The 27,577-nt window shown below is 41.2% G+C and overlaps 1 protein-coding gene across 1 annotated transcript; it reads left to right on the top strand.

Moving 5' to 3' along the window:
- MMP2 (matrix metallopeptidase 2) lies at positions 1-27,577 on the top strand. Its single transcript, XM_070761901.1, has 13 exons — positions 1-459; positions 4,168-4,394; positions 7,216-7,364; positions 9,944-10,072; positions 10,798-10,971; positions 14,377-14,550; positions 15,210-15,383; positions 16,676-16,831; positions 18,143-18,272; positions 20,226-20,362; positions 21,021-21,180; positions 22,854-22,963; positions 25,326-27,577. Exons 1-13 carry the CDS (start codon positions 256-258, stop codon positions 25,427-25,429), a joined length of 2,028 nt encoding a protein of 675 aa, XP_070618002.1. The 5' UTR covers positions 1-255; the 3' UTR covers positions 25,430-27,577.

The raw sequence follows: 27,577 nt of genomic DNA, 5'->3' as shown, positions 1-27,577 counted from the left end.
GGCCACATCTGGTTTTTTTCTTACTTTCAGACTTCCTCTGGCAGCCGCCTGCCTGCGCATCTGGGGATGTTTGAAAGCATACAAAGGAATTGCTGGAGCAAGCAGAAGTGAAAGAAAAAAAAACCGCTCAAGAAGAAAGTGAAGATGTGCTCATAGAAAGAAAAGGAGGAACAAAGAAGTTGTACAACTCAACTCTCTCTCTCTCTCTATCTTGGACGGAGGAGGACTGCAAGGGGAGAAGAAAAAGTGGAGAAGATGAAGGCGAAGGGGGCTTTCAGGATTGTGGACTGCGTTTTCAAAATCCTCCTGCTGCTGCTCTCCATTTTAAATCCAACTTTTGCACCTCCACCGCCCACCGCCCGGCTCACGGAAGAAGTCACTGGCAGGGACATTATCCCACCACGCAACATTCAGTTTCCAGGTGACATTTCCCCCAAGACAAACAAAGAAATTGCATTTGTAAGTTGAGCTTCTTCTTGTTGTTGTTGTTGTTGAAATAGTCTTGCAATGTTTGTGCAAGATCTGGGTCCATATCTCCTTCCAAAGTTGCTGACCAGGGACCGAAAAATTGTTAGCAGATTGACTAACCTTCTGGTCTTAGAAAGGTCTTTCTTTCTTTCTTTCTTTCTTTCTTTCTTTCTTTCTTTCTTTCCTCTCTTCTTTCCTTCCTTCTCTCCTTCCTTTTTTCCTTCTTTCTCCTTCCATCCTTCTCTCTTCTCTCCTCTCTCTCTTTCTTCTTTCTTTTTTCTCTCCCACCCTATTTTCTTTGTCTCTCTCCTCTCTCTTTTCTTCTTTCTTTCTTTCTTTCTTTCTTTCTTTCTGTCTCTTTCTTTTTTCTTTCTTCCCTTCTTTCTCTCTTCTTTTCCTTCTTTCTGTCTCTTTCTTTCTGTCTGTCTTTCTTTCTCAGCCTTACTTTCTTTTTCTTTCTTTTTTCTTTCTCTCTTCTTTCTCTTCTTTCTTTCTGTCTTTTCTTTCTCTCTTCTTTCTTTCTTTCTTTCTTTTGTTCTTTCTTCCTTCCTTCTTTCCTTCCTTCCTTCCTTCCTTCCTTCCTTCCTTCCTTCCTTCCTTCAAGTCAGAACAGTGTATTTTTGTATTTTCTCCAGAGTAAGAAATCTTCGGATTTCTGAGCCTTGAATAAACAAATCTGAAGCAAGCACCTATTGGTTTCTTTCAGGGTGACAATTTGCATCTAAGTTTTTGTTTTTTCTTTTATGTGTATATAAAATATAAGCTTTAATATAATCCTGGGACTTCCCTTTGGACGATTTTCTTACTCTGTTTTTTTCTTAACATATGACTTATGCATAGTCAGAGAGGCCCCCTTACTACTTAAAGCTTAATTTTTCAGCCAACTTACTAACGAGTCTTAACTCTCATCTTGAAAGGCAATAATTGCCCCTTAGGGCTCCACCAGAGTTAGATTTGTAGCAAATCTAAGGGGGGCTATAAAATGTTGGTTATTATAATTACGATTCCTCATCTGCCTGCTCAGTGAATCTTTAAAAGTTGATTATTGAGAAAACAGGCTGGGAGGAACACAGTCCAGTGAATTTCACGGTAGTAGCTGAGAGTTTATTTATTTATTTAGAAGATTTCTATGTCTGTATCACTCTGTGATACATGGGTGGCTTGCAAACAATTTTTAAAAAAAATAAAAATAAAAAACAAAATAGAAACAATCGACAGGCAACAAAGAGTGGTTGGCTTTGTCATATAAATTCCTCTTTTTTCTCTTGAGCTTCATCGTGATCCAACACTGCGGCCAAACTGCAGAATTCAAATTCAAGTATCAATAAAGGAGAATATTTATAGCTCAGGGAGAACTCCTAGGTAATATACTAGCAGCAATGATGTTATTTAGTTTGTGTAATGAAACATCTGCAAAAAACCGACCAGGCTCAAAGAGCATTAAGGACCCAACAGTCTCCTCCTCCTCCTCCATCACTCCCTTTTAGCATTGATGATGATACCTAGTTAGGTAATGAAATGTCTTCAGGAAAACAAGCTCAGAGAGCACCAAGCAGGCCACAGCTGCCTCCCCTCTTCTTCCTCCTCCTCCTCCTTCACCACCACCACCTCCTCCTCCTTCTCCTCCTCTTCCAACACTCCCTTTTAGCACTGAGCATGTTATCTAGTTGGGTAACGAAATGCCTGCAGGAAGAGAAGCTCAAAGAGCACCAAAGACCCAACAGTCTCCTCCTCCTCTCCTCCTCCTCCATCACTCCCTTTTAGCATTGATGATGTTACCTAGCTACGTAATGAAATGTCTGCAAGAAAACAAGCTCATAGAGCACCAAGCAGGCCACAGCTGCCTCCCCTCTTCCTCCTCCTCCTCCTCCTCTTCCTCCTCCAACACATCCTTCTAGCACTGATGATGTAACTTCGTTGGGTTATGAAATCTCTACAAGAAAACAACCAAGCTCAGAGACTACCAAGAATTCCTCAAATCATGAGAGATGAAAGACTAACTCAAGACAGGGTTGATGTGAGCTCCTCTCCTACTCCTTCTGTCCTTGTTCTCTGGGTACCAGATTCAAAACCTTTGATCTGGCTGTTATTCCAACTCTAACTGACATCAAGGTATGGTCAAAAAAGTCAAGATGGCAGCTGTGACAGAACGACTGAAGCTCTGCCTGTTTGGTTTGAGTTTTGAATTCACATTGGCTTCCCTCTTAACTATTTGACCATCCTCTAGGACAGTGATTTTCAACCTTTTTTGAGCCGCGGCACATTTTTTACATTTACAAAACCATGGGGCACATTGAGGGGGGGGGCGGCTAAAAAAAGTTTGGACAAAAAAATTCTCTCTCTTCCTCCCTTTCGCTATATTTCTCTCTTCCTCTTTCTCTCCCTCTTTTTTCTCTCCCTCCATCCCTCTTTCTTTCTCTTTTCCTTCTTTCCTCTTTTTTGCTCTTTCTCTCTCCCTCCATACTCCCCTCTATGTCTTTCTCTCTCTCTCTCTTGCTTTCTTTCTCTCTCTTTCTCTCTCTTGCTTTCTTTCTCTCTTGTTCTTTCTCTCTCTCTTGCTTTCTTTCTCTCTCTTGCTTGCTTTCTTTCTCTCTCTTGTTTTCTTTCTCTCTCTCTTGCTCTTTCTTTCTCTTGTTTTCTTTCTCTCTCTGAGCTTCGCGGCACACCTGACCATGTCTCGCGGCACACTAGTGTGCCACGGCACACTGGTTGAAAAACACTGCTCTAGGACACCTCGTACCCCATATTGTGATATGAAGCAATGGTGGCATTGTCCATCCTAGTCTTGATGTTGACGTCAGATTCAGAGATGGATAAACAGTGATGTACTTAGATTAGATTAGATTAGATTTATTGGATTTATATGCCGCCCCTCTCCAGAAACTCGGGGCGGCTCACAACCATGGCAAAAACAGTACATAGTAACAAATCAAATTCCCACCAATCTAATTACAATTTTAAATTAAAAAATTCATAAAACAATCCCAATATATATAAAAAACAGACACACAGTCAATCAATCAGACGGCAAAACAACATGGGCAAGGAGGAGATGTTTTAGTTCCCCCATGCGTGAAAACAGAGGTGGGTTTTAAGGAGTTTACGAAAGGCAGGGAGGGTGGGGGCAATCCTAATCTCAGGGGGGAGCTGGTTCCAGAGGGTCGGAGCCTCCACAGAGAAGGCTCTTCCCCTGGGTCCCGCCAGACAACATTGTTCAGTCGACGGGACCCGAAGAAGGCCGACTCTGTGGGACCTAACCAGTCGCTGGGATTCGTGCGGCAGGAGGCGGTCTCGGAGATATTCTGGTCCGGTGCCATGAAGGGCTTTATAGGTCATAACCAACACTTTGAATTGTGACCGGAAACTTATCGGCGGAGTGTTGGAGTAATATGGGCATACTTAGAGAAGCCCATAATTGCTCTCGCAGCTGCATTCTGCACGATCTGAAGTTTCCGAACACGTTTCAAAGGTAGCCCCATGTAGAGAGCGTGAACTTAACATGAAACATGCGGATTATTTCTAACTTGATTCTTGCCCAGCCAACAAAAGCAGGATTAGGCAACTGTAGGGTTGACCTTTGCTTTGGGGCCATCCTTTGGAAGAAGAAAATTTGTTTTTTTCAATGAAAGGTAGACGTTTAGACAATCCATTCCTTTCTTTCCATGTTCACTGCCCATCTTTTTTTCTTCTCTCCCAAAGCAATACCTCGACAGGTTTTATGGATGTCCCAGAGACAATTGCAACCTACTGGTCCTGAAGGACACTTTGAAGCACATGCAGAAGTTCTTTGGCCTTCCTCAGACTGGAGAACTGGACCAAAACACTATAGATACCATGAAAAAACCCAGGTGTGGCAACCCGGATGTGGCCAATTATAATTTCTTCCCCAGGAAACCAAAATGGGAGAAAAACCAGATCACATACAGGTAGGTACCAACTGGTACAGTGTCTTCTCAAAATTATCTTTTTGTAGGTGAGGTCACCAGAACTGAACACAGGAATGTTTGTATTGTCTACTGCAGTGATGGTGAACCTATGGCATGGGTGCCACAGATGGCATGTGGAGCCATATCGGCTGGCACCAAAGCCATTGCCCTAGCTCAGCTTTAATATGTACGTGCATGCCGGTCAATTGATTATCGGCTCAAACAGAGGCTATGGTAGGGCATTTTCGCTTATAGAGGACCTCCAGGGGAATGGGGGGGGGGGGCATTTCTGTCTTCTCCAGGCTCCAAGGAAGCCTCTAGAGCAGGGGTGGGCAATTAATTTTGCCATGGGGCCACATGGTGGGACCCAAGGGAAGAGCCTCCTCTGTGGCGGCCCCGACCCTCTGGAACCAACTCCCCCCAGAGATTAGAATTGCCCCCACCCTCCTTGCCTTTTGTAAGCTTCTTAAAACCCACCTCTGGGGGAGAGGAGGCCATTTTTACCCTACCCAGGCATTGAATCATGAGTGTAGGTACTCACACATGTGCAATAGCACGCAGATGGATAAAATTGAATGGGTCCAAAGACGGGCTACAAGAATGGTGGAAGGTCTTAAGCATAAAACGTTTCAGGAAAGACTTCATGAACTCGACCTGTATCGTCTGGAGGACAGAAGGGGGGACATGATCGAAACATTTAAATATGTTCAAGGGTTAAATAAGGTTCAGGAGGGAAGTGTTTTTAATAGGAAACTGAACACAAGAACAAGGGGACACAATCTGAAGTTAGTTGGGGGAAAGATCAGAAGCAATATGAGAAAATATTATTTGACTGAAAGAGTAGTAGATGCTTGGAACAAACTTCCAGCAGACGTGGTTGGTAAATCCACAGTCACTGAATTTAAACATGCCCAGGATAAACATATATCCATCCTAAGATAAAATACAGGAAATAGTATAAGGGCAGACGAGATGGACCATGAGGTCTTTTTCTGCCGTCAATCTTCTGTGTTTCTATGTTTAAGGAGAGGGGGAAAAAAACAAGCCAAACTCCTAAAACATGCATTCCATGGAACTCTATGGAACAACACACCACAGGCTCCTGCATGTCTGCCTTCCTCTTCTCAGCACTTTTGATTTGGCACTTTGAGCTGGAGATGATATTAATCCCACAGCCGTGTTGTGTCTACAGCAACAAAGCTGGGCAGAAATTACTGGGTGACTAGGACAGGCGAGATTTGAAATGGCTCGTCGTAGACTGTGGCTTGCATAAGATTTAGGCAGAAGAAATATACTTCTTCTTCTTTCTTTCTTCTTTTTAAAATTCCCATCTCTGGGTTTCAGCCCAGAGATTAGTTGTTTACAAGCGTCCTCCTTTTCTGCACCTCATTCAGATGACTTCGCTTGGCCAGGCATTAGCTACAGAACCAAAAGCAAATTGGCTTAGCTGGTTTGGGAGTGAATCCAACAAAAGGGAGTTTCGTATATAACACACAGCCAACAAGGGTTGGCTTTGCAAGGGTTTTTCCTGCGTTGGCTTGAAAAGAGGGTTAAATTTTAAGATCCATAAAGTTATTCCAAGCTGACTTGTCAAACTTGGCAGAACTTAGCCAAGATAGGATGATTCAGCAAGATAAATTTGCAAGCGCAGGTATAGGAGAGTTAGAAGTTTGCAAGAATGAAAAATTTCTCCCCTCTCCCCACCCTCTCAAAAAGGAAGTGTGGTAAATGATTCCATTGACCATTGGAAGTTTTTTTTTTTAAAGTAAAACATAAGGAGGAAAAGGGGAGAGATAATGGGGAGGAGGAGAAGGGAATAAAACAAGGAGCAAGGGGTGAAGGGGTGAAGGGGAAGGAGACAAAGAAAGGGAGGAGGACTGTTGTGAGCCGCCCTCCTGAGTCTTTCAGGATTGGGTGGCATAGAAGTCAAATTAAATAGGTGGATAGATGATAGATAGATAGATAGATAGATAGATAGATAGATAGATAGAATTAGATAATTAGATAGATAGATAGATAGATAGATAGAATTAGATAATTAGATAATTAGATAGATAGATAGATAGATAGATAGATAGATAGATAGATAGATAGATAGATAGATAGATAGATAGTTAGTTAGATGGGAGGGAGGGAGGGAAGGTGGGTGGGAGGGAAGGAAGGAAGGAAAGGGAAATGGAGAAGAAGGGAAGTAGGGAAAAGAGGTGGAGAGGAGGAAGATGGAAGGAAGGAAAGAAGGGAGGGAGGAAGGGGGAAGGAAAATGGAGGCAGGAAGGAAGAGAAGAGTGAAGGGAAAGGAAATGGAAAAGAGAAGGAGGAGGGAGGAAGCGAAGGAAGGGAGGAAAGAAGCAAGGAAGGAAGGACGGAAGGAAGGAAGAGAAGAGGAGAGTGAAGGTAAAGGTGATGGAGAAGAGAAGGGGAGGATGGGAGGGAGGGAGGCAGGGAAGGAAGGAAGGAAAATGGGCACAATCTGAGGTGAGTTGGGGGAAAGATCAGAAGCAACGTGAGAAAATATTATTTTACTGAAAGAGTAGTAGATGCTTGGAACAAACTTCCAGCAGACGTGGTTGGTAAATCCACAGTCACTGAATTGAAACATGCCTAGTATAAACATAGATCCATCCTAAGACAAAATACAGGAAATAGTATAAGGGCAGACGAGATGGACCATGAGGTCTTTTTCTGCCATCAATCTTCTATGTTTCTATGACATAGTAAGCAAGAGGCTGTCCCACTTTTTGTCCAGCCCAGATGAGAGAGACTTGAGTCAGAGCTCTATATCTTTGCCGACAATCATCACTGTCATTATTTTCATCTTCAGAATTCTAGGCTATACCCCAGATTTGGATTCTGAAACGGTGGATGAGGCGTTTGCCAGAGCCTTCAAAGTCTGGAGTGATGTCACACCACTGCAATTCTCCCGAATTCATGATGGAGAGGCAGATATCATGATCAACTTTGGACGATGGGGTAGGCACATAATAATAATAATACGGCGGTGGAGTTCAAACCTGGCAACTTTAAGACTTGTGGACTTCAACTCCTGGATTTTTCCAGCCAGCGTAGCCAGGAGTTGAAGTCCACAAGTCTTAAAATTGCCAAGTTTGGGGGGGCCTGTAATACGGCATGTCGACTCCTACTTTGGTTTTTTGGTTGAGTTGAATTGATTGAGTTTCACCTGGGTTTTATCATGGTGAATAAGAAGCCCAGAATAAAGAGCAATTGCCTCTAATGTGTGTTTCAAATGGCTCCAAATCAAATCTTGGATGGTGTCAACAAAGCCACAGGCAGCCTCAAGAGCCATGACAGCCATGGAAAAGTGGTGAAAATTACGAGGACCACTCTTATTAAAGGGGGGGGGGAATCTGTAAAATAGAAGAAATCTCAAAAAGGGTTCTGTGTCCAAGGAGGAAATTGAGATTTTTGACAACTGGATTCTTTTATCGCCGATAACCACAGGAAGGGATGGCTTCTCTTAATCCTAGAAGGAAATACCCTACGAGACTAGACTTTCAATCCTGGGCCTAGAAAGTTTAGAACTAAGATGCCTTAAACAAGATCTAAGTATTGCCCACAAGATCATATGCTGTAACGTCCTGCCTGTCGGCGACTACTTCAGCTTCAACCACAACAACACAAGAGCACACAACAGATTTAAACTTAATATTAACCGCTCCAAACTTGACTGTAAAATATATGACTTCAGTAACCGAGTTGTCGAAGCATGGAACTCATTACCGGACTCCATAGTGTCATCCCCAAACCCCCAACACTTTACCCTTAGATTATCTACGGTTGACCTATCCAGATTCCTAAGAGGTCAGTAAGGGGCGAGTACAAGTGCACTAGAGTGCCTTCCGTCCCCTGTCCTATTGCTCTCTTATATCTCCTATACCTTTCCTCTATTCCTCTATTTCTTCTTCTATTCTTTCATTGATATGTTCTATTACTATACCTTCTTTTCTATTATTTCTTAGATATATTTTACTATGAGTATCTGCTCTATAACCTTCATCATGTATTTCACTATGTGTATATAGATATATACCCACTAAAACCCTCATTGTGTATTGGACAAAATAAATAAAGAAATAAATAAAAATAAATGAAATAACATCCAAAATAAGGAAGTCTGTTAGGTCCTGCTTAAGATCTTGGGAAGCTAAACTTCAGCCTGGTTTAAAGGACATTTGGCCGAATCCTTCCGAATCCAGTTTGTCAAATCTGACCTTCTCCTTCTACTTTTTTCCCAGAAGCAACGGGATTTTCTTCTTCTTCTTTGAAGACATTTTGCTTCTCACCCCAGAAGCTTCTTCAGCTCTGACTGAATGAAGGGCAAGTGTTGAAGAAATTTCTAGGATGAGAAGTGAAACGTCTTCAAAACTAAACCAGAAAGTCCAGTTGCTTCTTGAAAGACCTCCTTTGGGACAACCATGGATTGAATGCCTGGGAATCTCCATAGACATTTACCCTTCTACTCAAGAGCTCAAGGGTGTGCAGATTGTGCAGAGTGTGCAGATCCAAACCGCACATACGAACTGAATAAACAAACTCTCACAGCCAACCCACACTCAGTAAAAGACCTTGGAATACTAATATCGAATGACCTAAGTGCGAAAGCCCACTGCAACAATATCGCCAAAAAAGCTTCTAGAGTTGTTAACCTGATCCTACGCAGCTTCTGCTCAGGCAATCTCACACTACTCACAAGAGCCTACAAAACTTTTGCCAGACCCATCCTAGACTACTGCTCATCTGTCTGGAACCCATACCACATCTCAGACATCAACACCCTTGAAAACGTCCAAAGATATTTCACCAGAAGAGCCCTTCACTCCTCCACTCGAAACAGAATATCCTACGAAAATAGACTAACAATCCTGGGCCTAGAAAGCCTAGAACTAAGGCGCCTAAAACACGATTTGAGTATTGCCCATAAAATCATATGCTGCAATGTCCTATCAGTCAATGACTACTTCAGCTTCAACCGCAACAACACAAGAGCACGTAACAGATTCAAACTTAATACGAACTGCTCCAAACTTGACTGTACAAAATATGATTTCAACAATCGAGTTGTCGAAGCGTGGAACTCATTACCAGACTCAATTGTGTCAACCCCTAACCCCCAACACTTCTCCCTCAGACTCTCCACGATTGACCTCTCCAGGTTCCTAAGAGGCCAGTAAGGGGCGTACATAAGTGCACTGGTGTGCCTTTCGTCCCCTGTCCAATTGTCTTTCCTTTCTTTCACCTATCTTATATATTCTCTTCCTTTCATATATCCTCTCCTCTAAGTTCACTTTCACCTTCATTTATATTATCACATGTCTATCTTTCTTCCTATGTATTTGCGTATTGGACAAATGAATGAATAAATAAATAAATTGCTGATCCATGACCGTTTGTGGTAGCAAGATTTCATTTTACTCCTCTCTCACTCAGATCAAAGTCTCAGGTTTCACCCAACAGTGGAAATAATGCTTAAATTGGTCCTCCTGCCCCAAAGGTGTCCTGATGCTATTTTGCTTTCATTCCTTCTTCTGCAGAACATGGGGATGGGTATCCTTTTGATGGCAAGGATGGTCTTCTGGCTCATGCTTTTGCTCCTGGACCCGGGGTTGGAGGTGATTCTCATTTTGATGATGATGAATTTTGGACTTTGGGTGAAGGCCAAGGTAAGACACCCATTGTCTTTCTTTTTTCCCCTTGCAATAATTTTTATTGATTTTCTTATTTTTACATCTTAATATTTGGAGGTAGATCAACATCTACATATTTGCATGATTTGCTAATACATTGTATAATTTGTTCAATGTATACTCCATTTTACTTTTGTTGTCTTTTCTTTTTTCTCATCCATCTCTTACTGGTTTTTTTGCCTTTCTTTTTGTCTTTATCCATTCATACCATTTAGTCCAAATGTTATAGCAGTCTGAGTCTTTTTGATCGTTCAACTCCATCGTTAGCTTGTCCATTTCCACGCAATCGTAGATTTTTTAAATAATTTGATTGTTCAACTCCATCATTAGCTTGTCCATTTCTGCGCAATCATAAATTTAAATAATCTCCTTCTCCAGAGGTATCTGGCGATCTTTCCACCATTGCACATAGGTGATTCTAGCCACTGTCCCTATGTGTACTTAATGTTTTTGGGGTATGATTTCTTTACAATATCTAATAACAAAAATTCGGTGAATATTCAATTATTGCATCAGTCATTTCCTGCAACCATTTATGAATTTACCTCCAATATTTTTTACATCCACAGTATGTGTAAGTAGGTGCCCTTCTCTTTTTTTGCATTTCCAACAATCACTTTTGCTTCAGAGTCTACTGAAGGTTCATTGCCCACTGTGGTCATTTTTGTTCTGCTAATAAATCTTCTCTCCTCTCCTTCTAGTGGTCAGGGTGAAATATGGCAACGCAGATGGAGAGTTTTGCAAATTCCCCTTCCTGTTTGGCGAGAAGGAATACAACACCTGCACCAATGAAGGACGAAGTGATGGATTTCTGTGGTGTTCAACCACCTACAACTTTGATACAGATGGCAAATATGGATTCTGCCCCCATGAATGTAAGTTGAAGGGTGACTGTGGGGCTTTAAGAAGGCTGCTTTAATTGGGTATTGGCTTGTGGTCTCATGACAGGGTAGATGTGAACCATTGAATCTTCTCAATCTGTGTGCTGGTTTCCATAAGTTAATTTGATCCCTCAAGGGACAAAGTTGTCAGGTTTTCAAGTAACACCCACAACGAAAGAAAACTCTGAGGCTTGAGTTTCTTCAAAGTTCCATTTTAGTAGAGATGTCATATTGGCACATCTGGGAAAACCCGAATCTGAAAACTTCCAGTTTTCCACAGCCAAAAGAAAGTTCAAATCCTTGCCCAGCACACACATGTCCATTATATTGTCCAATCAATGCACCATCCCAACTGGAGATGCCCCACATGAACACCTCTCCAGGTACAGAGTAGAGTGACCTTGACTCTCAGAGAAAGAAATGTTATTTTAACTATAGTTCCACACTCACACAATTGGTTGGTTGATTGGTTGAGTGAGTTAAGTTGAGTTGAGTTGAGTTGAGTTGAGCTGAGCTGAATTGAGCTGAGCTGTGCTGTGCTGAGCTGAGTTGAGTTAAGCAAGCCAAGCCAAGCCAAGCCAAGCCAAGCCAAGCCAAGCCAAGCCAAGCCAAGCCAAGCCAAGCCAAGCCAAGCCAAGCCAAGCCAAGCCAAGCCAAGCCAAGCCAAGCCAAGCCAAGCCAAGCCAAGCCAAGCCAAGCCAAGCCAAGCCAAGCCAAGCCAAGCCAAATAAAACTTATATGCCATCCACCTTTTCTAAAGGCAACTCTAAACAACCTTACAATCAGTAAAAGCAACAAGATAAAACACAAAAACAATAAATATTAACCCCCTCTGTACACTAGAGCAAAGCATGAGAGCAATTTTCTATTAAAAATAGAGGTTTTCCCTTGTTGCTGGGAATGAGGATTATATATTTTGCAATGAGTTTATAAAATCAGAAGATTGCATCAAGGCTTGGCAGATATTTGCATTTCACGAAGAAACACCAGGGCTGGGATTTTGTCAGCAGATTCGAGGGCTTTTGCAATGCCTTTCGTTTTTGTCAGACTCACTGAATAACAACAAACTCACAGATGGTCCTTGTTAGACAAATAGTGGCCTTGTTCACATTATTATTCCAAAACATTGTTCCCTAAAAGCTGCCTAATAAATGCAGATGTTATGAGAGCAGACAAGAACAAGTCTTATAAATGTCAATGGGTTAGTTCTTCTCACCCAAAAATCTGTAATCAACACTGCATACAGTCTCTCTTCTCCAAGGTTATATGGATTTGATGAAGACGTAAAACCCAAAACTACCTCAGGAAGTGCTCTTTTATTTGAAGCCTTCCTTCCTTCCTTCCTTCCCTCCCCCCTCCCTCCTTCCTTCGTCCCTCCCTCCCTATCTATTCTCCATCCCTCCATTCATCCTCCTCCCTCCCTCCCTTCTCTCTCAATCTCTCCTTTCTTTCTTCCCTCTTTTTCTGTCTTTCCATACCCTATACTACCCTACCCAGCCCATCTTCAGTGATCCCTTCCCTTCTTCGTCAATTCCTTTTTTAAACCGTAAATGTATCAATAAATCAGATTTTTTTTTTCTACTGCAACACTCACCAGTCCCATCTACCATGGTTAATTCACATGAATGATGGTGTCGTTATCACTCGTAATGTATTACTGGTTACAATTCTAGCGTCTCAGCTAGAGTTTAAGTACTATCCATCGCATATAAAAACAAACCCGTGTGTCCCAATATTTCCCCAACCTCCCTCCGATTTTTGACATAGCTCTTGAGAAGGGGATATAATAAAAGACATGGAAACAGCAACTGGGCTGAATGTAAAAGTAGATAATTAGATGTTATTGGCATAAAGGAAAACAAGAACTATCTCTCTGCAAATCTTATAAATACACACATCCTTGAGAAAGTGGCAATTTTAAGACTTGTGGACTTCAACTCCCAGAATTCTCGAGCCAGCAGAGGTCTTCAAAGTTGGAAACTTTAAGACTTGTGGAGCTATGCTGGCTGGGGAATTCTGGGAGTTAAAGTCCACAAGTCTTAAAGTTGCTAAGTTTGGGGATTCCTGGACTCTTGACATTCACCAGGAAGGAAGAATCCTTACTTGAATCTGTATTGTTCTTTCCTTGCCTATTTTGTGTTACATCTTGTGGCTGTGCAATGGTCTGCCTTTTGTGTGCTTTACTTCAGAACTAAACTCAGAAATGATTGTTAAGCAGGGAAAGAAGAAAGATAAAAGATTTTTCTTTTCTGGATCAATATTTTGGAGAACCTCCTAACAACCTCGCTGCCCCTTGGGAACAGAGAAACAGGGACATTCTGCAAACAAAACCTGGAGGCCCTCTGTCTTTGGGGACTCGGGATCCTGCTTTCCCCTATTGAATTCTCTTTTTTAATTATTGTTATTCCAGTACTAAATGTTGTCTCTGCTATCTAAGCTGCAGAAGCTGCTAAAGAGAATCGGGGGAGTGGAGGACACTAGAGGATTTGGAAACTTTTGGTGGCTGTGCTCACCAAGCAAAAAAAAAAAAAAAAAAAAATTGGACATGGAGGCAATGATTATTTCCAGCAACATTATATCAACTTTCCATACTAGTTTTTTGTCCTCCTAAATTGTTAGTGGTTAAACTAATAAGATAGGTTGTTAAAAGCGAACCCTGGCCGAGTTTATAGTTGAAAGATCCTCCCTTAGCAAATGCATATGTCAGTCTTAGCAGTCTCTGTTCCCTTTTTTGTCCTCCAAAGAAAAGGTGTTTTAAAGGCAGCCTTGGAACTCCAATGCTGGCGACATTCAGACATGCATTTTAACTTCAGTTCTGGAGACCTCACCTACAAAAAGATATTGACAAAATTGACAAAAAGATATTGACAAAGACGGGCTACAAGAATGGTGGAAGGTCTTAAGCATAAAACGTATCAGGAAAGACTTAATGAACTCAATCTGTATAGTCTGGAGGACAGAAGGAAAAGGGGGGACATGATCGAAACATTTAAATATGTTAAAGGGTTAAATAAGGTTCAGGAGGGAAGTGTTTTTAATAGGAAAGTGAATACAAGAACAAGGGGACACAATCTGAAGTTAGTTGGGGGAAAGATCAAAAGCAACATGAGAAAATATTATTTTACTGAAAGAGTAGTAGATCCTTGGAACAAACTTCCAGCAGACGTGGTTGGTAAATCCACAGTCACTGAATTTAAACATTCCTGGGATAAACCTATATCCATTGTAAGATAAAATACAGGAAATAGTATAAGGGCAGACTAGATGGACCATGAGGTCTTTTTCTGCCGTCAATCTTCTATGTTTCTATACTTCATAAAATGTCTTGTCTCTAGTATCCAGTTGCCAACTTGGAAAAATATCACCCAAGGTTTTAATTGTGTGCCTCTTACCCCATAGCTCTTTTCACCATGGGTGGTAACTCCGATGGGCAACCGTGCAAATTCCCCTTCGTGTTTGAGAAAAAATCCTACGACAGCTGCACAACAGAAGGAAGACAAGATGGATATAGATGGTGTGGCACTACTGAAGATTATGACCGGGATAAGAAATTTGGATTTTGTCCAGAGACAGGTAAGAAGATCTCTGCTCCTATCAGCATGGGTTTGTTTGGAGGAAAAACCATCTAATACCTTTTTCTTCAGTGTCATCAGACCCAAATTACAGGCTTCCAGAAATCAAAGTGATATTCATGATAATTACAAAAAAAAAAGCTTCTAAGTGACCAAGTGAGAATTTGATAGTATACAATTAACTGCTCCTGCTTTTATTGATTTAGAAAGAGTGCAGAGAAGAGCAACAAAGATTATTAGGGGACTGGAGGCTAAAACATATAAAGAACAGTTGCAGAACTGGGTATGTCTAGTCTACTGAAAAGAAGGACTAGGGGAGACAGGATCACAGTCTTCCAATATCTCAGGGGTTGCCACAAAGAAGAAGCAATCAACCTATTATCCAAAGCACCTGAGGGTAGAACAAGAAGCAATGGGTGGAAACTAAACAAGGAGAGAAGCAACTTAGAACTAAGAAATTTCCAGATAGTTAGAACAATTAATCAGTGGAACAGCTTGCCTTCAGAAGTTGTGAATGTTCCAACACTGGAAGTTTTTAACAAGAGATTGTCTGAAGTGGTGTAGGGTCCTCTGCCTAAGCAGGGGGTTGGACTAGAAGACTTCCAAGGTCCCATCCAACTCTGTTATTCTAATTCTAATTTCCCCCCCCCCCAAATGCAGCAATGTCTACTATGGGTGGCAATTCTGAAGGACAGCCGTGTGTTTTTCCATTTATATTCCTTGGGAATACGTATGATTCTTGTACAACTTCCGGACGGCAAGATGGGAAAATGTGGTGCTCTACAACTAGTAATTATGATGAAGATCGTAAATGGGGATTTTGTCCAGATGAAGGTAGAGATTTTTCTCCTCTTCTTCCTCCTCCTCCTCCTTGTAAATGTTGCAGCATTTCTTCCAGGAATACGCCATGGTTTTAATGGACCACAATAAAGGTCAAAGTATTAAAAAACATTGTTCTTACGAAACAGCTCACTTTTGCATCCGTCATGTTTCAAAGCTAGCAAAATAAGCTAAAGTTGTAGATTGCATTATCAAGATGTCCTTGGTGAATCAAAACATCTCTCTTACAAGATTCCTCCATTCTCAGAAGTATAGATGAGATCATCAGATGTCCAGAAATGATTGCAAAAATATCTCTCCCAAAAAACATCCTGAAAAACTCACAAATGAGTCAACTGTGAAGTTAACCATAAATCATTCCTTCTCACTGAACTTCCCCAACAGCTGGATCGGGGCTGTTTGAATGTGACTGAAAAGTAGAGTTTAGATTTAATTCAATTTAATTCTGTTTATTCGACTGCTATGCCGCCCAATCCCATAGGACTAGATACCACGTGCCTTTTATCTTTGTGGTTAATTTAGATTTTACAGTGCTCATTTTATTTCATGAACCCTGCTTTAGTCACGTCTAGGCTTGTGACTTTCTACACAAGCCAACTATGGCTTATAGAATAAAATGGAATGGAATCTTTAATTGTTACTTCTTCTGCCGTAGATCTCTTCAAAGCCCCAGAAAGTGCTTTTGTAACATGGTTAGATTGACTTCACACAGTGATATATATGGTTGGTGATGACCTATAAAGCCCTACATGGCATCGGACCAGATTACTTACGGGACTGCCTTCTGCCGCATGAATCCCAGTGACTGGTTAGGTCCCACAGAGTTGGCCTTTTCCATGTCCTGTCGACCAATGTCGTCTGGCGGGGCCCAGGGGAAGAGCCTTCTCTGTGGTGGCCCCGGCCCTCTGGAATCAGCTCCAGAGATTCACACTGCCCCCACCCTCCTCGCCTTTCGCAAGAACCTCAAAATTCATTTATGTCGCCAGGCCTGGGGCGATTAGATCAAGCTCCCTTCCTCTGTTTACGAGATGTGTGGCTGTGAATGAATTGATTGACTGTTTTTATTATATATGGGATTTTAGTAGTAACTTTTAATTAATCAGATCTGTTGTTGTGTGGCTTTTGTACCCCTTGAGCTGCCCCGAGTCTTTGGAGAAGGGCAGCATGCAAATCTAATTAATAATAATAATAATGATAATGATAATAATAATAATAATAATAATAATAATAATAATAATAATAATGCTATCGAGCCACCGTAAAAAGCTGATTTGTTTTTTTTCCAGGGTACAGTCTCTTCTTGGTTGCTGCTCATGAATTTGGCCACGCAATGGGGCTCGAACATTCAGAAGATCCTGGCGCCCTCATGGCCCCCATCTACACCTATACCAAGCACTTCCGTCTTTCTCAAGACGACATTCAAGGGATCCAAGAACTTTATGGTGAAGTTTCCAGTTGGTTCAAACATATCTCAAACATCAGAGTCCACATCATTATAACCATATTTTTTGGAGTATAAGATGCACCTTTTTACCCCACTGCCCAAAAAAGAGGGTGAAACTTGGATGTGTCATATACACCGAATGTAGCCCTACTCACTCAGTGACCCCCTACCCTTTGGTCTCTGCCTCCCAGGAATTTACCTCCTTGCAGCAAACAGAGCAGAGCCTGATTAGCACAAGCAATTGATTATGGGCCTACCAACCAGCAGCTGATTGAAGCTGCAGGCAGGCCCACGTGCTAAAACAAAAGTGAAACTAAATCTGCAAGGGGGCAAATTTCTGGAGGTAGAGGCAGAGGCAGAATTTTATTTTCTTCTGCTAATCAGTTGCCGAAACCAGATGCAAGGAGGTAAGTCAATGACTATAAATGCTTATAGAATGTTCAAATTATTAGACTTATTTTTTAAAGACCACTTTATTATTGTTCTATTAATAATATTATTGTTTCATTAACAAAATGAAGAAGCTTTTTTTAAAATAAATGCTTGATCTGACGAGGCCCAGTGCTATTGTACTTTTAAATAGCAGAGAATAATGTATACTTCAAGAAAGCCACATCAATTTTTAACAACATCTGTACAAGTATAATCTGAAATGTAACAGTGTCCTGTTTGGTATTAAAATAAGGCAGCTGAGTTAAACCCTGATTTAGTCATGTTTGGAGAAAATTGATTCAAATAATGGGGAGGAGTTTGACTACATTTAATAAAACTTTATGGCATTAATGTACTGCCATGTTGTACATTTCTCCAATTCTTTGCTATTTCTATGAATCAGACACACAAGCACAGAACTACACAGCAAACAGTGTGTATCTTCTGTGCTGTTTGCTGTTTGGCAAATTGCTGGGAGGCAGATTCTTCCCCTTGTTTTCCTCCCCCAAAACGACATTATGTCTTATATTCCGCTGCATCTTATACCCTGTTCACTTTCTTTTCCTCTTTTATCTAACACTTCTTTTTGCATTACCAGGAAAAGAAAAGGCAGAATGAAGGATTCTGATATTACTTCTCTTTCTGATTTCATAGTTTAAAACAGAACTTGTCAAATTTAAAACTTGTGGACTCCAACTCTCAGTATTGAAGTCCATGAGTCTTAAAGTTACCAAGTTTGCAAACCTCTGAGTTAGAGCTATGCTGGGTGGAGAATTCTGGGAGTTGAAGTCCATGAGTCTTAAAGTTGTCAAGTTTGCAAACATCTGGTTTCAAAGAAAAACGTCCAGATCTTTGTTGACTTTTTCTTGATTTTTAGGAGGCTCTACTGATGTTGGACCAGGACCAAAACCAACCCTTGGACCTGTCACTCCTGAACTTTGTGGCCAAGATCTTGTCTTTGATGCTGTTGCTCAAATGAGGGGCGAGATCTTTTTCTTCAAAGGCAGGTGAGTAGAGAAGGGTCTATTTCCGTGATGGTGAACGTATGGCATACATAATATAATCCAATTAACATAGAACATAGAACATAGAAGTCTGACGGCAGAAAAAGACCTCATGGTCCATCTAGTCTGCCCTTATACTATTTCCTGTATTTTACCTTAGGATGGATATATGTTTATCCCAGGCATGTTTAAATTCAGTGACTGTGGATTTATCTACCACGTCTGCTGGAAGTTTGTTCCAAGGATCTGCTACTCTTTCAGTAAAATAATATTTTCTCATGTTGCTTTTGATCTTTCCCCCAACTAACTTCAGATTGTGTCCCCTTGTTCTTGTGTTCACTTTCCTATTAAAAACACTTCCCTCCTGGACATTATTTAACCCTTGAACATATTTAAATGTTTAGATCATGTCCCCCCTTTTCCTTCTGTCCTCCAGACTATACAGATTGAGTTCATTCAGTCTTTCCTGATACGTTTTATGCTTAAGACCTTCCACCATTCTTGTAGCCCGTCTTTGGACCCGTTCAATTTTGTCAATATCTTTTTATAGGTGAGGTCTCCAGAACAGGACACAGGATTCCAAATTGGGTCTCACCATCACTCTATATAGCGGGATCATAATCTCCCTCTTCCTGCTTGTTATACCTCTAGCTATGCAGCCAAGCATCCTGCTTCCTTTCCCTACCGCCTGACTGCACTGTTCACCCATTTTGAGACTGTCAGAAATCACTACCCCTAAATCCTTTTCTTCTGCCGTTTTTGCTAACACAGAATTGCCGATACAATACTCAGATTGAGGATTCCTTTTCCCAAAGTGCATTATTTTACATTTGGAAACATTAATTAACTAATTAATTAATTAAACATTAATTTACTAATTAAGAATCTAGAAACACCCCCCCCCCAAAAAAAATAAACCTCATAAAAAACCAACCAAGCTTAACGTGTGAATTGACCGGTTGAAAATGACAACTGAGCTGGTGTCCCTGTTACCAGCTATAAAGCTGGGTGGTGTTTTTTTCCCCCTTCACACAACCGGAGAGTCATCTCTCATTTAAAAAGTGGTGGGTGGTGTATGGAAGAAAGATAATGCAACTAAAAAGCTTAATCTGACAAGCCATTTGCTCAACATCCATCAAATGGCAGCCTTGTCTGTCTTATTATACGCCGTTTATACAGACTTGTTGCTTGGGAAAATGGGCCAGCTGGTTTCAGCTATTAGTTTTGCAGTTCTTTAAACAAAACAAACTGCTCATCAGAGAGGAAGGGAGGGAGCAAAAAAGATTACACAATAAAGTTTTTATTAACACCCTGTCCCATAATTTCCTACATACTGCCACTGTTTTCGGTGTGCGGGTTGTTTTTTTCCCCTTGCAATGTTCATAAATCGAAAGAGGATATTAGCTCAACAGCTTCCAAATTGCTCCTTTCATTCCCCTCTGATGAACACTTTTTAATGTTCCCAGGTTTCATTTACAGCCAAGCTGTTTGATCGATGATTATTAGATCTGATCTTTTTTTTAGTTTAGTTGCTGCGATCATAATCTTCCAGAGTAATGGAATACAATACAAAGGTTGGCTTTTGCCGAACGCGTATCCATCTGTTCAGCGTACAGCGCAGGAGAGAAGGCTGAAAGAGTTTTTAAGTGCCTTGTAAATCAGTTCATTTGTTGGGATAATTGAAGCACCCGCTATTCTGTCTTTTTTCCCTTGCTCTATTTGTTGTTCTTTGCTAAGAATTAATGTGAGTGCCGGAGAAAATTGTTATAAATGGCAAACGTCTGGGCATAACACATTAAAAAAAAAAAAATGTAGGACAACCCCCACCAATAAAAAGATTGATACACTGAGTAATAACCAAGCCACCCAAAATTTAATGTTTATGTTACTAGTAGAATGCGAGCATTGTTGCCAAACACATCTGCCAATAAAATCACTCGTCTTTTTTTCGGCTAGATTCTTCTGGAGAACAGCTAATGAACGGAGCCGACCAACAGGACCTTTGCTCACAGCTGTTTTTTGGTCTGATCTTCCCGAAAAAATCGACGCTGTCTATGAAGCCCCTCAAGAAGAGAAGTCGGTATTTTTTTCAGGTAAGATTTGGGCTGAAATAATCTAAACACACATACAGGGTGCGTTCCAAAAGTAATGAAATTGTTTTTTAAAAAGTAATTTATTGAACAGATTTGCACAAACACTTAAAATTCTTCAAATGTACTGTCCTTGGGCCTCTACACATTTTTCCCAGTGACTCTGCCATGACCAGTATGTACCCTGGAAGGCATCTTTGGGGACCTCTCGCAAGGTCTTCATCACGGCTGATTGGATCTCTTCTATGGATGAAAAACGGGTTCCTTTCAGGGCTGGGAACAAAAAGAAGTCTGCTGGGGTGACGTCAGGAATATGGGGAGGGGGGCAGCATTGGCACCTGGTGTTTGGCCAGGAACTTGCAGACTCATAGCGTGTTGTGGCCAGGTACTTTTTTCATCCATAGAAGATATCCAATTAGCTGTGATGAAGACCTTGCAAGAGGTCCCCGAAGACGCCTTCTAGGGCACCTACTGGTCATGGCAGAGTCGCTGGAAAAAAAGTGTAGAGGCCCAAGGACAATACTTTGAAGAATTTTAAGTGTTTGTGCAAATCTGTTCAATAAATTACTTTAAAAAAAAATAATTGCATTACTTTTGGAACGCCCTCTGTATACAAATTTTCAACAGAGGCCATTAGAACTTGATGTTTTAATTTCCCTAGGAAATGAATACTGGAGTTATTCAGCCAGCACCTTGGATAGGGGGTATCCCAAAAGACTTACTACTCTTGGGCTGCCTCCTGATGTGGAACGGGTCAATGCTGTATTTAACTGGAACAGAAACAAGAAGACTTACATTTTTGCCGGGGACAAATTTTGGAGGTATGGAATTGTGCAACCCCAATGTTGGTATACCACAAGTGCTAGACAGTTAGGAACCTTGCACGGATTCACACACTCCTAACCCCCATTGGAATGTCCACATAAGTTCAGAAGGTCGAAGGTGTTGTGGTTGGCTCACATCTGGCTCCTTTGATCACAGACTTTGAGGAGAATGAACCACGTCCAAATGGGTATCATGGGCCAGTGTGTTTACTAGAGGAAACAGAGAGTGAAGAAGAGTTAGGGCCTGGGGAACCTCCAGAGACTGCAGAACCCCCAGCTGTGGTAATGTTTGCATCAGATGAGGAGGGGGATATTGTGGACCCAATATTAGATGCTAGGGTAAGAAGAATGCGAGGGAGAAAAGAATATCCCCAGCAACGTAGATCTAGGCATTGAATACTTCTTTTCTTTTTAAAATATTTTTATTAAATTTCCACTTTTTAAAAATAAAACACAATAGTAAGTACAGAAGAAAATCAAATAAAATAAAATAAATAGTAGGCATTGAAGACTTCTATGCACAGCTTGTCATCACTGATAGTATAAAAGGGAGGATTATGGGAAAGTGCAGAAGTTCAATGTTGCTATATGGAGAGAGAGAAAACTAGCAACCAAAGAGTATCTCTTAAATCCTTCTGCAATCCTGAAATTCTGGTTTTTGAAGGCATTTATGAATACCTGAGAAATAATGACTTGAACTTATTATCTTATTTTGGATGCTAGTTATTAACTGTGCTGATAACCGATAACGGCCCCAAGCCTGTCGGCAGAGATGAGTTTTCAAAGATTTACGAAACACCAGGAGGGCCTTTAAAACAATTTTAAAATGTTTGCAAGCAGCCAAGGGGGGGTGGGGAGGGCTTATTTCTGATTTTTAAAAACCAATAAGAATCATTTCTTTCAGTTCATTTATATTTTTCTTATATTCAGAAATGTTCAAACTACCAATCCCACACCAACTTTAGTAAAATTGAACACATTTTGCAAGCTAAACTATCTATAAATTGGAAAAAAAAATCACAAAAACGGGGGGTCTGCTTTTTATAATCAAAATAAAGCAATATGCATAATTTTTTTCAGTTCAATTTTCATATCATTGTGTGCAGAAATGTTCAGACTACTTTCCAAGTGAAAAAGGTTTTCAAATTGACCAAACATAAGCACTTCAAATGAAGAGTTTTCGGTCCGGGTCAGGGTGACCCGGGAACAGAACAAGTGTGACTTTTTTTTTAGCAACAAAGAAACCCCCCACCCCCACCCCCAAAAAATTCTCATATAGAGAACCCCTGAAATGATGAAAAGTCATGAAATTTCAAGTTTCAGATATACAGGGAAATTTTTTTACAGGGTCTCAAACTTTGCTTTCGGGCCTCACAGACCCGAACAGAACAGCAGGGTTAAATTGTTTTAATTTTTAAAATATTGTTTGGGGTTTTTTGCTTGCTGGAAGCCGCCCAGAGTCTTTCAAGAATTGGGCAACATACAAGTCAGACAAATAAATAAATAAACATGAATCACAACAGGATAATAAATAAAGGCAATCGACACAAACCACGAGATACAAGCAACAAAGACAGCCACGAGAAGCTAAGGAAATAGATAATAGGAAAGTTGAGAAGGATGACAAGTGAGGAAGGAATATGTCTTTCTTGCTCCTGTGTATTTTACAGATACAACGAAGTGAAGAAGAAAATGGATCCTGGTTTCCCTAAATTAATTGCAGATGCTTGGAATGGCGTCCCAGACAATTTAGACGCTGCCTTGGGAGTGAGCGGAAGTGGTAAGCTGCTATTTGTTTTCTAAGATTTTATATATTTATATATAAATATAATCTGGAAGGGGGAGGGAGATTGATTACTGTACTTCAGCCTGCTACTGCATTATTTTTGGAGACGTTGTCTGATGTCGTGAAGAGGCCGACGGCTTTGGCAATCTGCCGGCTACCACAGTAAATTCCTCTCTTCGGTAAAAACCTCCCACTGCTGCAAAGAAATTTAGGAAGGGTGATCTTTGCTGAACTTTGCCGGGCTGTCTGAATAACTTGTCTCCAGAAAAGTAATCCTATGCCCCCCCCTCTTTTTTTTAATGCAGGCCAGATTCTGCTCAAGGAATCCTGCCTTAAGGGGGGTGGGGAGAAAAACCTCCTTTGAACTGAATCTCCTAAACAGGCTGAGAACTTTTCACAGGGGTGGAGTTGGGAAAGAAGGATGGAAGCTCAAATTCAAGCTTTTAACCCTCGGTCTCCATCCATCTTTTCCTTTTTTAAAAAAATGGCCTGCTTGAAAAAGGAGAAGGGAAGGAGAAAAAAACCAATATTTCCAGTAACATGATTCTAAGTGGCCTCTTGAAAAAAGAGCCTTCACTCAGTCAAGTTTTTGAGTTGAGTTTGAGTTTAATCAGATTTGTATGCCGCCCCTCTCCGCAGACTCGGGGCGGCTCACAGCAACACAATACAATGTAAAACAGTTGCAATGACTAAACCTTCATTTATACAGTAATTCATAAATAATAATAATAATAATTTATTAGATTTGTATGCCGCCCCTCTCCAAAGACTCAGGGCGGCTCACAACAATAATAAACAGTCTACAAATCCAATATTTTAAAAAAACAATTTAAAAACCCTTATAGTAAAATAATTAATAATAATAATAATAATAATAATAATAATAATAATAATAATAATAATTTATTGGATTTGTATGCCGCCCCTCTCTGTAGACTCGGGGCGGCTAACAACAATGATAAAAATAGCATGTGACAATCCAATAATAAAACAACTAAAAACCCTTATTATAAAACCAAACATACACGCAAACGTGCCATGCATAACTTGTAATGGCCTAGGGGGAAGGAATATCTCAACTCCCCCATGCCTGGCGGTATAAATGAGTCTTGAGTAGTTTACGAAAGACAGGGAAGGTGGGGGCAATTCTAATCTCTGGGGGGAGTTGGTTCCAGAGAAGGCTCTTCCCCTGGGGCCTGCCAAACAACATTGTTTAGTCGACGGGACCTGGAGAAGGCCAACTCACAATCCATTCAAACCATGCACAATACAAGATAGTTGGAGATATGTCAGTTTCCCCATGCCTGCCTACAAAGACGAGTTTTAATAACTTACAAAAGCTGAGGAGGGTGGGGGCAATTCAGATCTCTGGGGGGAGCTGATTCCAGAGGGCCAGGGCCACCACAGAGAAGGCTCTTCCCCTGGGTCCTGCCAGATGACATTGTTTAGTTGACGGGACCCGGAGAAGGCCAACTCTGTGGGACCTTATCGATTGCTGAGATTTGTGCGGCAGAAGATGGTCCCAAAGGATTTATGTGTGGCCTAGCCATCCTTCATAGCAAAAAATCTTCCATTTGTCCCTCCCTGGGGCACAACTAATAAAAGACGCAGCTTTTATATCTTTTGTGGCTCAGTGGCTAAGATGCTGAGATTGTTGATCAAAAGGTCGGCAGTTTGGTGGTTCGAATCCCGAGTGATAGTTTAAAAATGCTTTTTAAAAGTTTTTTTAAAGTTCCAATGGTCAGCTGTGAAAATCAGTTATGCCCGCAATTGTCAGAACCATTAAAAAAAAGCCCCCTTTTAAAGCATTTTTTTAAACTACCTATTCACTCAAACCAGTAGTAAAAAGATGCTTTCAAAAGGTTGGCATAGCTGCTCAAACTTTTTAAAAGCATTTTTTAAACTACATTGGGAGGTGAACTGCTGGGAGGCGGAAATTTGCATGGATTGGTTGAGGCTGTGTGGTTGATTTGGATTCGGGGAGGGTTCATAAACTGGTTGTAGGTCAATGTATCTGTTGATGCTTGTGGAGTGCCAGGCTTTGATGAACATATGAGAATGGTGGGTGGTAGCATGAACGATGGTTTTTGTGTTGCTCCAATCAAACTCAACCACTGAACTGACTCCCAGGTTATATAGAACAGTGTTTCTCAATCTTGGCAACTTGAAGATATTTGGACTTCAACTCCCAGAATTCCACAGCCAGCGAATGCTGGCTGGGGAATTCTGGGAGTTGAAGTCCAAATATCTTCAAGTTGCCAAGGTTGGGAAACACTGATATAGACAACAGCTCTAGCGAGTCCCAGAACTGTCAATTTTTATATATGTTTATTAAGGGTTTATTTTCTCTTTGCAGGTTACAGTTACTTTTTCAAGGACTGGTACTACCTGAAACTGGAAGACCAAAGCTTAAAGATTGTGAAAGTCGGCAATGTAAAAACAGACTGGCTGGCTTGCTGAGCAAAGCGCCCCCCTTTCCTAACCCACCATTTATATCCGTTTTGACGTGTAAGAGTCCTATGCCTTACCCCGCCCTTAGAAATAGAGTTATATCCTAATTCAGGGGCTTGTCTGGTACTAGCCCAACCTATTCAATACCACTACTTGATACAACGGTTTCATCTGAGAAAGCACTATGACTTGGAAGCAAGTCCCAACAAATCTTTCCTTCCTTCTCAAAGCCTCCCCAAATCTGACATCTCCTTCTCCTATCATTTCAAAATTCAAGCTATAAAGGCCTGATATTATTGCTCGGTGTTTCAGATTGGCACAGCTACTTCTAAGATACTGTAATGGGAACCTTGTTCCCATTTTGGAAAGCAATCATTAGCAAACCATACGCGGAGATCAAAATATACCCCTCCATGTAGAAAGTTAGCATGCCAGGAAGTTGGTGGCTTTAACACATCACTCTTCTAAATTTAGAGAGAGGAAAAATTGAGGGTTTAGACTTTTTTATTTTACTGCCTGGAAGAATCAAATCCAGCAATATACAATATCTGGTTCTTTTGAGCCAGGTTGGAACGTGAAATGGAATTATACCAGCATCCCGAATCTTGAAAAAAGTCCCGATTTACAGAAGCTTTGAAAAAGCCTTCAGGCCTTCCAACCTACCTGTAAGTCAGCTACGGAAAGGAGAACTTTATATTCTAAAATTTGCCCTCTGAACTTTCCACTGTTTCCTTGTAGATGGGGGACTGGGGGTCTTATCAGTTGCAGTTCAGATTCGCCCAAAGGGTCCTTCTCTTTTCCCATGAAGAGCTTTAAACTCTGCCGTTCCTGAGTGGCTCATTTTTGATTCCTGATTCTTTACACGATGTTGCAAAAAAAAAAAAACCCAGAAAAAAGGCCAGTGCAAGGCACAGGTTGCCTGGAGATGTTAAGCACTGAAGCACGATGAAGCCACAGGGAAGAAACTTGCTTTAAAAGTACAGGTAGCCCTCAAATTATGACCAGAACAAAAGTCTCAAATTTACGTTGCTAAGCAAGATCGTTGTGAAGTGAGCTTTCTCCCCTTCTATGTCCTTTTTTGACACTGTTGTTAAGGGAATCACGGCAGTCTTGGTTGTAAAATGAATCTGGCTTCCAGAAGGTCACATAACTCCATCGCACAACCCCGGGACACTGCAGTTGTCATAAATACATGCCAGTTGCTATGAAGCCAAATTTGGACCGCGTGATCATGGAATTGTTGCAACGGGTCATAAAACTTTTTTTATTCCAGTGCCTTCGTAGCTTCCTGTCCTACCGATACCGTCAACGCCATTGTACGGGTAGCAAAAACTGAGCTGCATGCACAGTTCCGTGCTCTGGTGCGCACATCTGCACGTCCAAGTGAGATTTTGCTTCTGCGCATGGGCAGGAAGAAAAATCCTACGAAGAAACACGTGTGCGCATGATATTTTGGCTATTTTTATTTGCTTCAGCGCATGCACATCTCTGGCATGGTTGCACATGTCCAAGTGACATTTTGCTTCTGCGCATGCCCAGGTAGCAAAATCCCACAAAGAAACACATGCGCACATGAGATTTTGGCAATTTTTGACTTCCGCGCCTGCGCAGGGGCAAAACAATCACCAAAATCTCTCTCGCGCACATGTGTGTCCCCTTACAAAATTTTGCTCCATGCGGACGTGCGCACCCATGCCGGAGTCACAGAGTTGTGTGCGCAGCAGTGCGCCGGTAGAGCTGGGAGCATCAACCCCTCGCCTGCTTCTCATAGTTACTAAATAGTTACTAAATGAATGGAATCCAGGACTTTAAAAAAATTGAAAGGCGTATCTTTACTTAAAACCATCTTTGCCATCTTCAGATCTTAAAAGAAACACAGATGAATTTGAAGTTGACGTGTTATAAGGCCAAGTTTGAATGCTTTCTGTTTTTATTCTTCTTCTCTTTTGTTGTACAGAGATGGCTTCCTTTTTTTCTTCCTCTTCTTTCCTCTTCCTCATCCACCCATTTCTTCCCGGTTAGATTTGAAGCATCAGGCAATGCAAGCCTTCCACTGTAGGCCCTGGTGGAAGGGCGATGTCCCTAGGAAAGGATTTTTAAGAAAAAGAAAAGTGTACATACCAAACATCAGTGTTACCAATAAAGGAAGAAAACCGA

Source organism: Erythrolamprus reginae, chromosome 9 (assembly GCF_031021105.1).
Source record: "Erythrolamprus reginae isolate rEryReg1 chromosome 9, rEryReg1.hap1, whole genome shotgun sequence".
NCBI classification, from domain to species: Eukaryota; Metazoa; Chordata; class Lepidosauria; order Squamata; family Dipsadidae; genus Erythrolamprus; species Erythrolamprus reginae.
This window is presented reverse-complemented; position numbering and strand designations above follow the sequence as displayed.